The sequence below is a fragment of the Odocoileus virginianus genome, unplaced genomic scaffold (assembly GCF_023699985.2).
Source record: "Odocoileus virginianus isolate 20LAN1187 ecotype Illinois unplaced genomic scaffold, Ovbor_1.2 Unplaced_Contig_60, whole genome shotgun sequence".
In the NCBI taxonomy this organism is placed as follows: Eukaryota; Metazoa; Chordata; class Mammalia; order Artiodactyla; family Cervidae; genus Odocoileus; species Odocoileus virginianus.
The window spans coordinates 56,221-71,689 of NW_027224377.1; the positions used below are offsets into that span (position 1 = coordinate 56,221).

The 15,469-nt window shown below is 36.9% G+C and overlaps 1 protein-coding gene across 1 annotated transcript; it reads right to left on the bottom strand.

Annotated features, from left to right (window-relative positions):
- Positions 1–8,161: 8,161 nt before the first annotated feature.
- Positions 8,162–9,098, bottom strand: LOC139029564 (olfactory receptor 4C13-like). The gene is given in 2 exon segments (XM_070464691.1): positions 8,162–8,539; positions 8,541–9,098. Coding segments are annotated over 2 exon segments (936 nt in total).
- Between the last annotated feature and the right edge of the window lie 6,371 nt (positions 9,099–15,469).

The window sequence follows — 15,469 nt, forward strand, 5'->3', positions numbered from 1 at the left end:
AAAACAATATTAATTATCCTTAAAACAGTTAAAAAACTGTTCTTTTATCAGTTCTTTTTCACTCTTCCTTTGCATCTGTGTACCCATGTTCCTCAGACCAGCCTTCTGCCACCACAAACTCATTCCCATATGTTTTTGTGCTGTGTTCTGTTGCTAATCACTGCTGTCAGCAGTTGCGGTTATGCCAAACTACACTCACATTTATAATTTTTATGAACAGTTTTGATTTATGAAAATAATAATTGAAAACATTGGTATCTTTATGTTAAGGTACCAAACAACATATTATATAATAATTACATCATATAATTTGGCTTCTAATTTTTAAAATAAAAGCTTTTTCATATGTGAGGAAACCTATATAACACTTTATTTTATTCATATTTAAAAATTAAACTTGGCACACACATTTCTACAGATCCTCATAGTTCTTTTTTAAAATTAATTTTAATCAGAGTATAGTTGCTTTACAATGTTGCATTAGTTTCTTGCTGTACAGCAAAGTGAATCAATCATACCTCTAGATATATCCCCTCCTTTTTGGATTTCCTTTCCATTTAGGTCACAACTGAATAGAGTTCTCTGTGCAATACAGTGGATTCTTATTGTTTATTTGTTTTATATATAGTAGTGTGTATATGTCAGCCCCAATCTCCCAATTCTTTCCACTCCCCCTTCCCCACTTGGTAACCGTGTTTGTTCTCTATATGTGTGACTCTATTTTTGCTTTGCAAATAAGTTCATCTGTACCATTTTTTAGATTCCACATGTAAGTGATATTATTCAATGTTTGTTTTACTCTTTCTGACTTACTTCACTCTGTATGAGAGACTCTAGGTCCATCCACATCTCTGTGAATGGCACTGTTTCATTTTTTATAATATTCCATTGTATATACACACCACATATTCTTCATCCATTCCTCTGTTGATGGGCATTTAGGTTGCTTCTATGTCCTGGCTATTGTAAATAGTGCTATAATGAATATTGGGGTGCATGCGTCCCTTCAAATTGTGGTTTTCTCTGGATATATTCCTAGGAGTTGGATCACTGAATCATATGGTAGTTTTTTTTTATTTTTATTTTTTTCCATTTATTTTTATTAGTTGGAGACTAATTACTTTACATCATTACAGTAGTTTTTGTCATACATTGAAATGAATTAGCCATGGATTTACATGTATTCCCCATCCCAGTGCCCCCTCCCACCTCCCTCTCCACCCGATCCCTCTGGGTCTTCCCAGTCCACCAGGCCCGAGCACTTGTCTCATGCACCCAACCTGGGCTGGTGATCTGTTTCACCCTAGATAATATACATGTTTCAATGCTGTTCTCTTGAAACATCCCACCCTCGCCTTCTCCCAGAGTCCACAAGTCTGTTCTATACATCTGAGTCTCTTTTTCTGTTTTGCATATAGGGTTATCGTTACCATCTTTCTAAATTCCATATATATGTGTTAGTATACTGTAATGGTCTTTATCTTTCTGGCTTACTTTGCTCTGTATAATGGGCTCCAGTTTCATCCATCTCATTAGAACTGATTCAAATGAATTCTTTTTAATGGCTGAGTAATATTCCATGGTGTATATGTACCACAGCTTCCTCATCCATTCGTCTGCTGATGGGCATCTGGGTTGCTTCCATGTCCTGGCTATTATAAACAGTGCTGCGATGAACATTGGGGTGCACGTGTCTCTTTCAGATCTGGTTTCCTCGGTGTGTATGCCCAGAAGTGGGATTGCCGAGTCATATGGCAGTTCTATCTCCAGCTTTTTAAGAAATCTCCACACTGTTTTCCATAGTGGCTGTACTAATTTGCATTCCCACCAACAGTGTAAGAGGGTTCCCTTTTCTCCACACCCTCTCCAGCATGTATTGCTTGTAGACTTTTGGATAGCAGCCATCCTGACTGGCGTGTAATGGTACCTCATTGTGGTTTTGATTTGCATTTCTCTGATAATGAGTGATGTTGAGCATCTATTCATGTGTTTGTTAGCCATCTGTATGTCTTCCTTGGAGAAATGTCTGTTGAGTTCTTTGGCCCATTTTTTGATTGGGTCATTTATTTTTCTGGAGTTGAGCTGGAGGAGTTGCTTGTATATTTTTGAGATTAATCCTTTGTCTGTTGCTTCGTTTGCTATTATTTTCTCCCAATCTGAGGGCTGTCTTTTCACCTTGCTTATAGTTTCCTTTGTTGTGCAAAAGCCTTTAAGTTTCATTAGGTCCCATTTGTTTATTTTTGCTTTTGTTTCTAAAATTCTGGGATGTGGTCATAAAGGATTCTGCTGTGATTTATGTCGGAGAGCATTTTGCCTATGTTCTCTCCTCTAGGAGTTTTATAGTTTCTGGTCTTATATTTAGATCTTTAATCCATTTTGAGTTTATTTTTGTGTATGGTGTTAGAAAGTGTTCTAGTTTCATTCTTTTACAGGTGGTTGACCAGTTTTCCCAGCACCACTTGTTAAAGAGGTTATCTTTTTCCGTTGTATATCCTTGCCTCCTTTGTCAAAGATAAGGTGACCATAGGTTCGTGGATTTATCTCTGGGCTGTCTATTTTGTTCCATTGATCTATATTTCTGTCTTTGTGCCAGTACCATACTGTCTTGATGACTGTGGCTTTGTAGTAGAGTCTGAAGTCAGGCAGATTAATTCCTCCAGTTCCATTCTTCTTTCTCAGGATTACTTTGGCTATTCGAGGTTTTTTGTATTTCCATACAAACTGTGAAATTATTTGTTCTAGTTCTGTGAAAAATACCGTTGGTAGTTTGATAGGGATTGCATTGAATCTATAGATTGCTTTGGGTAGTATAGCCATTTTGACAATATTGATTCTTCCAATCCATGAACACGGTATATTTCTCCATCTGTTTGTGTCCTCTTTGATTTCTTTCATCAGTGTTTTATAGTTTTCTATGTATAGGTCTTTTGTTTCTTTAGGTAGATATACTCCTAAGTATTTTAGTCTTTTTGTTGCAATGGTGAATGGTATTGTTTCCTTAATTTCTCTTTCTGTTTTCTCATTGTTAGTGTATAGGAATGCAAGAGATTTCTGTGTGTTAATTTTATATCCTGCAACTTTACTATATTCATTGATTAGCTCTAGTAATTTTCTGGTAGAGTCTTTAGTGTTTTCTATGTAGAGGATCATGTCATCTGCAAACAGAGAGAGTTTCACTTCTTACTTTTCCTATCTGGATTCCTTCTACTTCTTTTTCTGCCCTGATTGCTGTGACCAAAACTTCCAAAACTATGTTGAATAGTAGTGGTGAGAGTGGGCACCCTTGTCTTGTTCCTGATTTCAGGGGAAATGCTTTCAATTTTTCACCATTGAGGGTGATGCTTGCAGTGGGTTTGTCATATATAGCTTTTATTATGTTGAGGTATGTTCCTTCTATTCCTGCTTTCTGGAGAGTTTTAATCATAAATGGATGTTGAATTTTGTCAAAGGCTTTTTCTGCATCTATTGAGATAATCATATGGTTTTTATCTTTCAATTTGTTAATGTGGTGTATTACATTGATTGATTTCCGGATATTAAAGAATCCTTGCATTCCTGGGATAAAGCCTACTTGGTCATGATGTATGATTTTTTTTAATATATTGTTGGATTCTGTTTGCTAGAATTTTGTTAAGAATTTTTGCATCTATGTTCATCAGTGATATTGGCCTGTAGTTTTCTTTCTTTTTTTGTGGCATCTTTGTCTGTTTTTGGAATTAGGGTGATGGTGGCCTCATAGAATGAGTTTGGAAGTTTACCTTCTTCTGCAATTTTCTGGAAGAGTTTGAGTAAGACAGGTGTTAGCTCTTCTCTAAATTTTTGGTAGAATTCAGCTGTGAAGCCATCTGGTCCTGGGCTTTTGTTTGCTGGAAGATTTCTGATTACAGTTTCGATTTCCTTGCTTGTGATCGTTTTGTTAAGATCTTCTATTCCTTCCTGGTTCAGTTTTGGAAAGTTATACTTCTCTAAGAACTTGTCCATTTCTTCCAAGTTGTCCATTTTATTGGCAGTTTTAGTTTTTTAAGGGGCCTCCGTACTGATTTTCCATAGTGGCTGTACAAATTTCTATTCCCTACACATTTCATGGTACCTTGTCCTTCCACTATTTTATAATTTATAACATCTTGTTGTAATTTTTTACTTCCTTTTGGGAGGTTTTCAATGGATCTTAAGCTTTTTGAAGGCAGAATCCAGGTCTCTCTCTTTTTTCTTTTTTACCATTGCAACCTTAGAAACTATCAACATCTGATATATTCTGTGTGCCCCAAATATTTCCTAGCTAATGAATTAAGACAAAAAAGAATAAAATGAGTGCATTTATCTTGAAAAAGCTTTGGATGTAGACAGAGCCATGTATTTTTAAAAGCAGCTTTTAATAATGAAATGTTACTGAAAAGTAGATAGGTTAACTGAAGAGTATAGCTTAAAGAGCTCATATTCTATACATCTGAGTCTCTTTTTCTGTTTTGCATATAGGGTTATCATTACCATCTTTCTAAATTCCATATATATGTGTTAGTATACTGTAATGGTCTTTATTTTTCTGGCTTACTTCACTCTGTATAATGGGCTCCAGTTTCATCCATCTCATTAGAACTGATTCAAATGAATTCTTTTTAATGGCTGAGTAATATTCCATGGTGTATATGGACTCTGTGGGAGAAGGCGAGTGTGGGATGTTTCAAGAAAACAGCATCAAAACATGTATATTATCTAGAGTGAAACAGATCACCAGCCCTGGTTGGATGTATGAGACAAGTGCTCAGGGCTGGTGCACTGGGAAGACCCAGAGGGATCGGGTGGAGAGGGAGGTGGGAGGGGGAACCGGGATGGGGAATACATGTAAATCCATGGCTAATTCATTTCAATGTATGACAAAAACCACTGCAATGTTGTAAAGTAATTAGCCTCCAACTAATAAAAATAAATGAAAAAAAAAGAGCTCATATTAATAAGAGAAAAAATCTTGCTGAGAGTAGGGAGAATATTAAGGTAAACTATTCACTCATATGCTGAGAAGTGTAGTTTAAATTTCTTTCTCATCCTCAGTTTAAACAGGAATAAAAGCAAATTGTAGTTCCCCCTGAGGTCAAGCCAGACTTTTCCTTGAAGTTGAATCAACTTAAAGTAGAAATGAATTCCCTAGCCTCTAGTACTACTTTTTGGACTTCATTTTAGTGAATTTAATTGTTTTCCTTTATATATTCACCCACACATTCAATATTTACCATGGATATGATATTGTGCTATCTTGTAGAAACTATTGCTATATAGTAGGCAAGTACTTTACAGTACTTTACAGAGTGTGACTGTATATGTCAAAAATAGAAATTCTTTTCTGACATCAAAATGTTCTTTTATTTGAGTCTTTACTCTTTCTGATGTGTTACCAGCAGAGCATGGGTTATATGAGCAATACTAAATGGTGCTGAAGGCTACAAGGAAATTTGGAAATGGTGTAATATTCATTATCTACCCCTCAGAGGTAGACAGGCCAGTGTGTTTATAGCATTAAATAGTTACATACTATAATATTTCAGGTACTATGTGACTATCAATTGTGATATATAAAAACAAGCACAGTTATTAATGAAAAATTATTAGATTTTTAGTGATAATGATCCAATATATACTCTGTTATGCACAGGTCCTGTCTCAGTAAATGGTTAGTAGTACAATTATCTAAGCATTCTGTCATCATTGCCTGGAAGTTCATTGATGTTCAGCCTAACCTGGGAAATTAGTAAATTTTGATTACTGGCTTTCCATTATATATGTTTTGATGCTTTCCTCTTTATGACACTTTTTGATACTTTCCTTTTTCTGCTTCCCAAGGTGGTGCCAGTGGTAAAGAATCTGCCTGCCAATGCAGGAAATGCAAGAGACACAGGTTCAATCCCTGGGTCAATTTCCCTGGAGTAGGAATGGCAACCCACTCCACTACTCTTGTTTGGGAATCACATGGACAGAGAGGGGGCTACAGTCAATGGGGTTGCAAAGAATTGGACAGGATTGAGCATGCATGTATGCACACATATCTTTATGCATACCTTCTTAGATTATTATAGACATTATTTGTTATTGTTCAGTCACCCAGTTGTGCCTGACTCTGCAATGCCATGGACTGCAGCACACCAGGCCTCCCTGTCCCTCATCATCTCTCAGAGTTTTCCCAAGTTCATGTTTATTGAATCAGTGATGTCATACAGCCATCGCATCCTCTGACCCTCTTCTTCTGCCCTCAATCTTTCCCATCATCAGGGACTTTTCCAATGAGTTGTCTGGAGTTTCAGCTTCAGCTTCATCAGTCCTTCAGGTGAATATTCAGAGTTGATCTCCCTTAAGAATGACTGGTTTGATCTCCTTGCTGTCCATGGCACTTTTAGGAGTCTGGAGTCTTCTCCAGAACCACAGTTTGAAGACATCAATTCTTTGGCGTCCTTCCTTCTTTATGGTCCAGATCTCACAATTGTACATGATCTCTGGGAGGACCATAGCCTTGATTATCCAGACCTTTGTTGGCAAAGTAATGTCTCTGCTTTTTAATATGCTGTCTAGGTTGGTCACAGCTTTTCTTCGAAGAATCAAGTGTCCTTTAATGTCATGGCTGGAGTCACCAACTGCAGTGATTTTGGAGCCCAAGAAAATAAAATCTGTCACTGTTTTCATTGTTTCCCCATCTATTTGCCAATGAAGTGATAGGACAGATGCCATGATATTAGTTTTCTGAATGTTGAGTTTTAAGACGACTTTTTCAGTCTCCTCTTTCACTTTCATCAAGAGGATCTTCAGTTCCTCTTCACTTTCTGCCATAAGTGTGGTGTCATCTGCATACCTGAGGTTATTGATATTTCTCCCAGCAATCTTGATTCCAGCTTGTGCTTCATCCAGCCCAGCATTTCTCATGATGTACTCTGCATAGAAGTTAAATAAGCAGGGTGACAATATACAGCCTTGACCTACTCCTTTCCCAATTTGGAACCAGTCCATTGTTCCATGTCCAGTTCTAACTGTTGCTTCTTGATCTGCATACATATTTCTCAGAAGGCAGGTAAGGTGGTCTGGTATTCCCACATCTTGATGATTATTATATATCAGGCAAATACTTTGTGGAATATAACTGCATATATAATAAATAAAATTCCTGTCTAATAGCAAGATGTTCTTTTGAGTCATCATTTTTTATGATTATTTTTCAACCTAAGGTGGTGTCATGAGCAGTACTAATATTCTGAAACCTACAAGAAAATAGGGAAAAATTGTGCAATCTTCATTTAACTGCTACAGAAGTTCAATAATGCATTGCTTTTATAGCTATGAAATAAGTATATACTATAATGTGAGTCAACATACCACTGTCAACAATGGTATATAGAGTTACTAGTGAAAATTAATGGAAAAAGAAAAAGAATTAAATCTTGCCATTTGTGACAATATGAATGGACCTAGAGGGTATTATATTGGTATTAGAGAGGCCAGAATTCTGTATTGGGTAGCCATTCCTTTCTCCAGGGTATCTTCCCAACCCAGAGATTGAACCCAGGTTTCTCACATTGCAGGCAGATTCTTTACCAGCTGAGCAACTATTAATTATATTACCTTTCCATCATTATTGCAGGAGAGTGTATCACAGCAATTAAGATCATGGTCTGGAGAATCAATCATATTTTGATTACTGACTCTTCAATATGTCTGTTTTAATATCCTCCCCTTTCTGAATATTTCCTCACTTACAAAATTGGGATGATAGCAGTGCCTGCTTCTTAGGATTCTTGTAAAGATTACTGCTCAAAACCAAACTACTTAGCATTTTAAAAAATTTATCAGAAGGAAAGTCTATGAATTCACATTCATGGTTGCTGTTTTAAAACTTAACATCAATTTGGTAGAATCTTCTATGTATGAAAGAAATGGTGATGGGTTATGTTTTTCTCCTTTTGTGCAACTATTTCTGTTCCATTCAACAAAAATACTATAATTTTCTCTTTTTTTTCTATTTATTTTTCTGTAGTTAATTTCTTTATCCCTTAAGTAGTTCTTACTGAGCTCATCCAAAATGTCATTTTGACATTTGCCTGGTGGGCTACATAGTTCATGGTGTCACAAAGAGTCAGGCACAACTGAGAGACTAACACTAATCAATGTTAAGTTCTAGGTACATTTATCTCTCATCTGAAATAACTTTCCTACTACACAATTTCCTAATGGCATTTTTCATCTGGGCATTTCTCAAGGTATAGATTAAGGGATTTAACATGGGAGTTATCATAGTGTAGAATACAGCAACTGCTTTATCAATAGGTAAAGTAGCTGCAGGTCTCATGTACACAAATGTGCAGGGCACAAAGAATAAGACAACCACTGTGATGTGGGAGACACAGGTGGAGAAGGCTTTGTGTCTTGCCTCCAAACTGTAGGTCTTTAGGGAGTAAAGGATGGCCACATAGGAGACCAGCAAGAGAAGGAAGTTTAACAGACAGATTAAACCACTGTTGGCAGCAACAAAGAGCCCTAGAGTGTGGGTATCAGTGCAGGCAAGTTTCGAGCAAAGGGTTCAGATCACACATAAAGTGGTCTATGACATTAGGGCCACAGAAGGGTAATTGGAAAATAAAGAGAATCTGTATGAATCCATGAAGATAGCCTCCCACCCATGACACTCCCACTAGCAGTCCACACAGCTGCCGATTCATGATGGTTGTATAGTGCAAGGGCTTGCAGATGGCCACGTAGCGGTCATAGGCCATCACAGTGAGCAGGATTATCTCAGCACCTCCAAAGAAATGTTCCCCAAAGATTTGAGTCATGCAACCATTAAATAGGATAGTCTTCTTTTCATAGAGTGAATCTGCAATCAGCTTGGGGGTACTTACAGAGGAATAGCAGGCATCAACAAAGGAGAGATGGGCCAGGAAAAAGTACATGGGAGACCTCAATGATGAACTGACATTAATGGTGACCATGATGAGCACATTCCCTACCACAGTGGTGAGGTAGATGACCAGAAACACAGCAAATACAATTTTCTGCATCTTTGGATTCTCTGTGAGCCCCAGTAGAACAAACTCTGTCACGTTCCTGTTCTTCATGTGTTTCATATAATGGTTCATTTCATTACCTGAAAGAAAACCACAATTTTCATTCATGCAACTTTGAATTTATTATACTCCATTCCAATAAGTGATAAATGCCCAGGATAGAATGAGTGTGGATTCTTTTGAGTTTATTTGACAGATAAAACATTATAAGATTTTAAGATTATTCCTGTAACCACATACGTGGGAGACCTTTATCTTCTGAGATATCTCAAGTTACTACTGAATTGAAGTAGTAGATTTCCCAAATAATGGCAGATGTGTTTGAAAGGAGTTAGAAAATAGACATAAAGCCATGAATAGAAAGTTTAGGAAGTTTCTTTTTACTCCCTAAGAAACGGGGAATTTTGGAAGGTTGTTAATGTGAGTAGAGGGATGAAAGGAATTTGATCAAGAGGGAATCTTGTATGTTATTCCAGTAAAGATCTTTATGTATCTTAGATGAAGCTGGCTGAGGTTCACTAAAGGGATGCAAGACGGAGACAGAAACCACAGAAACTTCTTATAAGAGTTGGAAAAAGAGTAACAGGAAGATGGTGATGGGAATATAAAAAAAATCAATACAAGAGTTAATTAAAAGTATTTGTAATGTATGTTGACTAAATCTAATCACTTAACAATAATGTAAGTCTTATAAGTTAGTCACTCAGTCATGCCCAACTCTTTGCAAACCCATGGACTGTAGCCCACCAGGCTCCTCTGTCCTTGAAATTCTCTAGGCAAGAATACTGGAGTGGGTTGCAATTTCCTTCTCCAGGGGAATCTTCCCAAACCAAGAATCGAACCCAGGCAGGTTCTTTACCACTGAGTCACCAGGGAAGCCCATGAATGATTGGGTAGCTTAGTAGGTTAGTGGTAAAGAATCTCCCTGCTAATGAAGGAGACAATGCAATGTTCAGTCCCTGGTTTGGGAAGATATCCTGGAGAAGGAAATGGCAACTCATTCTCATATTCTTACCTGTAAAATTGCCTAGACAGAGGAAACTGGCAGGCTACAGTCCATGGGGTTGCAAAGAGTCAGGCAGGATTTACTGACTAAACAGCAACAAGAATGAATGACTGCTGTGTGCATGGTGTAGTAGCACATGATTCACATCCTCGCTTCCTTTTCTTAGCAATAACAACCTGTGCAATTGGTATCATATCATCCACTCTGCAGGTGAGGAAGCAATGCCATAGACTAATGTTAGCAGTTGTAATAATAATGCTTACACTAAAACTGCACACTTACTGTGACTTTAAGTGCTTATTCAGACATGTAATCCTTAGTTCAAACCTAAAAGATACTCACTGCTATCATTTTTAGGACTTCCCTGGTGGCTCAGATGGTAAAGCATCTGCCTACAATGTGGGAGACCCAGGTTCGATCCCTGGGTTAGGAAGATCCTCTGGAGAAGGAAATGGCAACCCACTCCAGTACTCTTGCCTGGAAAATCTCATGGATGGAGGACTTGTAGGCTACAGTCCATGGGATCTCAGAGTCAGACACGACTGAGCTACTTCACTTGTTACTATCATTTTTATACTGATTTTATACATTAGGAAAGAGAAGCATAGAGAAATTTAGGATTTTGTCCACCACCAAGTGGTTAATAATGGGCAGCGCCAACATTAAGTCTCAGGTTAATCTTATTTATTAATTTTCCCTTCAAAATTTTAACCTATACCCAACATTGTTAAGTTATGATAGACAATGTTGAACTAGTAATCTCATTTTGATAATAATTCAAATTATTTTAATACTACTTCAGAAGCAAGTTTATACAGAACAATTTCATCAGCACACACACACACACACCACACACACACACACACAATGACATCTTTGAACTCTCAAATAGTAAGTAAAATGTGGTATTGCATTCATTGAACGGTCCTTCCATCTTGACCTTTCCCTCAGGCCTAACTCTCCATTCTCTAACACCACTCCAAAGACTGGGACACCAGATTTATCTGCAAAATGTTAAAAAATGAATATTGTTTGAGCATCATGAGAGGGTAACAGGCGGGAAGGCCAGGGGTCTCCAAACGGAGGAAAGAGGCTGCAAGTGCCAGACATTTTTATCTCTCTTAAGCGGCAGGAGGAAACAAACCAGCGATATGTTTTTCCTTCTCTATACAAATTTAAAAGGAGGTTTCTCTTAAAATGCTGTGTTGCCATGACACCTGGTCTCACCTAAAGCTAACTACTCTCAAACCTTGAGTTAACCAATACATTTCTTTTTCTTATGGAAATGTTGTCTTAAGCTATGTTAATGTACCCCAGACTCTATCTTCAAGTTGGTTCCGCCAAACGGCCTAACTTACTTACTCAGGTATTGTTCCCCTAATCTATGTAAATGAAACTATTTGTTGGTATTCTGCCCTTCTACAAGATTCAAGTCAATCGTTTTATGGCCAGGGATGAATTATCTGGTGCCATTCTAAATTTTATGACATTCCTTTCTTTTCATTAACAGACTGTGAGTGACTATATAACATACAGCTAAAGACTAGGAGGGGGGTACTCTTTTGCCCCCTTCTGATGCCTGTGTCAGAAGCTTTCTCTATCTCCTTCATACTTTAATAAAACTTTATTACACAAAAGCTCTGAGCCAATCCGGCCTCTTCTCTGGCCCTGGATTGAATTCGTCTCCTCCGGAGGCCAAGAATCCCGTGTCTTATCGTTCAGCAACAACCTTTCAATCAGAAAAACCTGATTCAAATCCTGATTCTTCTGAATGCAACCTCTTTCATCTAAGGTACATTTCTTTGTCACCTCATACCCTTGTTTTTTCAGTTACAAATTTATAATAATGGTATCCACCTCATAGATCATCAGAATAATTGAGGGAATATGTATGAACACATCCACCATGGTGCCATGGATGCAAAAAAAGAGCTTTTGGTTACTTCTGTAACTGTGTATACACCTGTGGGGTAGGAAGAATTAACAGTTGGAGTAGAAAGAACTGTTTAACTGTGCAATGAGCTCCAGAAGAATCACCACCAATTTTACTCTCAAAGACGCAGTGGAGACTCCTCTTATCCTTAGCAATTTTTCTCACGAGAGCCTCCATATTTGTGTTTGATGAGACTGCTGATGATTTATGTCGCTAATATTTGTAATTTCCTCTTTTATATATGTGAAATATATTTAAATTTTGTTTTAATCCTCACCAATAGTTTTCCTTACTAAAGGCACTTACTGTGCCTTTAAGTGCTTATGCAGACATGTAATGAGAAGCCTCATGACAAAGCCTAGTCACGGTGTCAGAGAGCTGGGTGCCTACAATTTGTTTAACCTCTATAAGCCTCAAAATATCCAACTTTCAAATTAAATTAATAAAATCACAAACTACCTTTTGAAAAATTGGAATGAAGATCAAATATTCTATGACTATATCTGAAAAGTGCTGAAAAATAATGAGTAGTATACATGGGAAGTAATAATCTATAATAAATATTGGTACTATTGAAAATCTTACCTCAATTCTTTGAGATGATTTTAGTGATGTTTGAGGTGCCCAGAAAAAAATCCTATATTCAAACTGACCGATTCTTGTAATAAGTAACTTTCAGTATGAAAAATGTCACACTTGAGCAGAGCCTATTCATATAACTAACTGTGAAATGAGCAATTGTTAAGAAATTGTCTACCTTCAATATGTGTACTTTTTTAGGAATATTGATTATACCTCAATAAATATGTTTAAAAAAGTGAAAGCCTTCTTAGAAATCAAAACCTTCCCACCTAGCTTCAAGCCTCGAAATTTCTTCAAGAAGATCTGTTGAAATCTGTTCACTTGTTTGAATTTAGAAGAGGTTCACTTGAAACACTATGGAGAAGTGATCTTAAATAAATCTCTCTGTTCCCACAGGGCAAGAGGCAGAAAGTGTGGAGGAAGCATATTCAAATGGTTCACTGTGCACATAATGAATCTTGCTTTGGAAAAGTGAGCTACAAGACCGGTCATTTTCACTTTGTCCTTTATTGCTGTTTACAGAGATTTCCATAAGGTTCAGGGACCTTGTTTTGCAGTTTCTGCTTTCTCTCTGAGGAATTATCTCCTCTGATGGAAAGGCTTTGCATTAGAAGCAGGTATTCAGGAGTGACATATTAGAGATTCACCCATTCTTTAGCAAGCAATTAAATTCCCTACACCTGAAACTAAGTTTTTGGGAGACCCTTTGCCTGAACCTGGATTGTTAAGAAAAATGAGCATCATGTAATAACAAAGAGGCACAATCCCAGTGTGTGGACCTGTGATGTATTTTCCCCATTGAATCAAGTCATGGAAGAGTTCCTATTTTGTTATGAATGTTAAATCCTTATTGGAAACCACAGCTGATTACTTGATAGCCAGATCAGTGAGGGTACAAAATTAATGAGAACCATTTGAAGTTCTTGACTCTGTTTTTCTCTCTCTGCCTCATTTATTGAAGTATCATGGACAAATAAAATTGTGTGTGTGAAGGTATATAATGATATTTTGATTTAAGTATTCAACTTGTGGTGCTGGAGATGACTCTTAAGAGTTCCTTGGACAGAAAAGAGATCAAACCTGTCAGTCCTACAGGAAATCAAGCCTGAATATTCATTGGAAGGACTGCTGCTGAAGCTGAAGCTCAATACTTTGGCCAACTGATGTGAAGAGCCTACTTACTGGAAAAGACCCTGATGCTGGGAAAGATTGAGGGCAGGAGGAGAAGGGGGTGACAGAGGATGAGATGGCTGGATAGCATCATCAATTTAATGGACATGAGTTTGATCAAACTCCCAGAGGTAGTGAAGTGCAGAGAAGCCTGGCATGCTGCAGTCCTTGGGGTTGCAAAGAGTTGGACATGACTTAACAACTGAACAGCAACAACCATGTACCTTGTTAAGTAATTGCCACAATCAACCATTTTACATATTCATGACTTACGTTGCTACTAATTTTTCTTTTTTTGGTGTTTGGTGATAACACTTAAGATCCACTCACCTAGGTTGCTTCCATGACCTGGCTATTAGACAAGTGCTCAGGCCTGGTGCACTGGGAAGACCCAGAGGGATGGGGTGGAGAGGGAGGTGGGAGGGGGGACCGGGATGGGGAATACATGTAAATCCATGGCTTAATTCATTTCAATGTATGACAAAAACCACTGCAATGTTGTAAAGTAATTAGCCTCCAACTAATAAAAATAAATGGAAAAAAAAAAAAGATTCACTCACCTAGGAAATTTCAAGCGTACAATGCAGTATTGCTAACTATAATCACATTGCTATAAAAGGGATTTCCAGAAATTCTTAATCTTCATCTTATATAATTGACACTTTGTTCCCCTGATCAATGTCTCCCTATTTCTTGCTCCTTAGGCTTTGGCAATCACTATTCTACTTTCTGGTTCTATAAGTTTGACTTTTTAGATTCCATATGTGAGATCCTGTATTATTTCTCTTTTCTCTCTTGCTCATTTTACTTTGCATAACATTCCCTAGGTTTATTCATATCACAGATTACTTTTCCTACTCATAAAGCTACATGATATTTTATGATATTCTAAATATACATCACACTATCTATTCATCCATCAATGGGTACATGAATTGCTTCTATAGCCTGGTTAATGGGAATAACCTGCAATGAACATGAGTGCAGATATCTTTTTGAGATATTATAATTGATTTGAATTCCTTTGAATATGCAACAAGAAATAGGACTGATGGATGAAAAATAGTTCTATTTTTATTTTTGGAGGAATCTCCCTGCTGTTTTCCATAATGGTTATGCCAAAGTATTTCCCACCAAGAGTACAAAAGGGTTCCCTTTTCTTCACATCCTTACCACTGCTTTTTATATTTTATCATTTTGATAATTATAATACTTAAAAATGTGAAGTGATACCTTATTGTGGTTTAAATTTACATTTTCTTGATTATTAGTGATGTTGAACACATTTTTATACAACAGGTGCTTATTTGTATGTCTTTTGAGAAATGTCTATTCAGGTCCTTTGCCAATTTTATTTAAAATTTGTTTTACTTCCAGCTTATTGATATGTAATTGACATATGGCACTGTATAAGTTTAAGATGTAGATCATAATTATTTGATTTACACACACCATGAAATGATTATCACAATAAGTTTAGTGAGCATTCATCATCTGCTACAGATAAAAATTAAATAATTAATTTTTTTTGTGTGTGTGATGAATTCTTAGGATTTATTCCCTTAAAAATGTTTGTATATAACATACAGAAGTGTTAATTATATTTATCATGTTGTACATTTTATTACTAGTATTTACTTACCTTATAACTGGAAGTTTGTATTGACTTTTGACTTCCTTTCTTCATTTTTCCCCCTTTCCCTACCACCTCTGGTAACCACAAATGTAATTCTTTTCTTC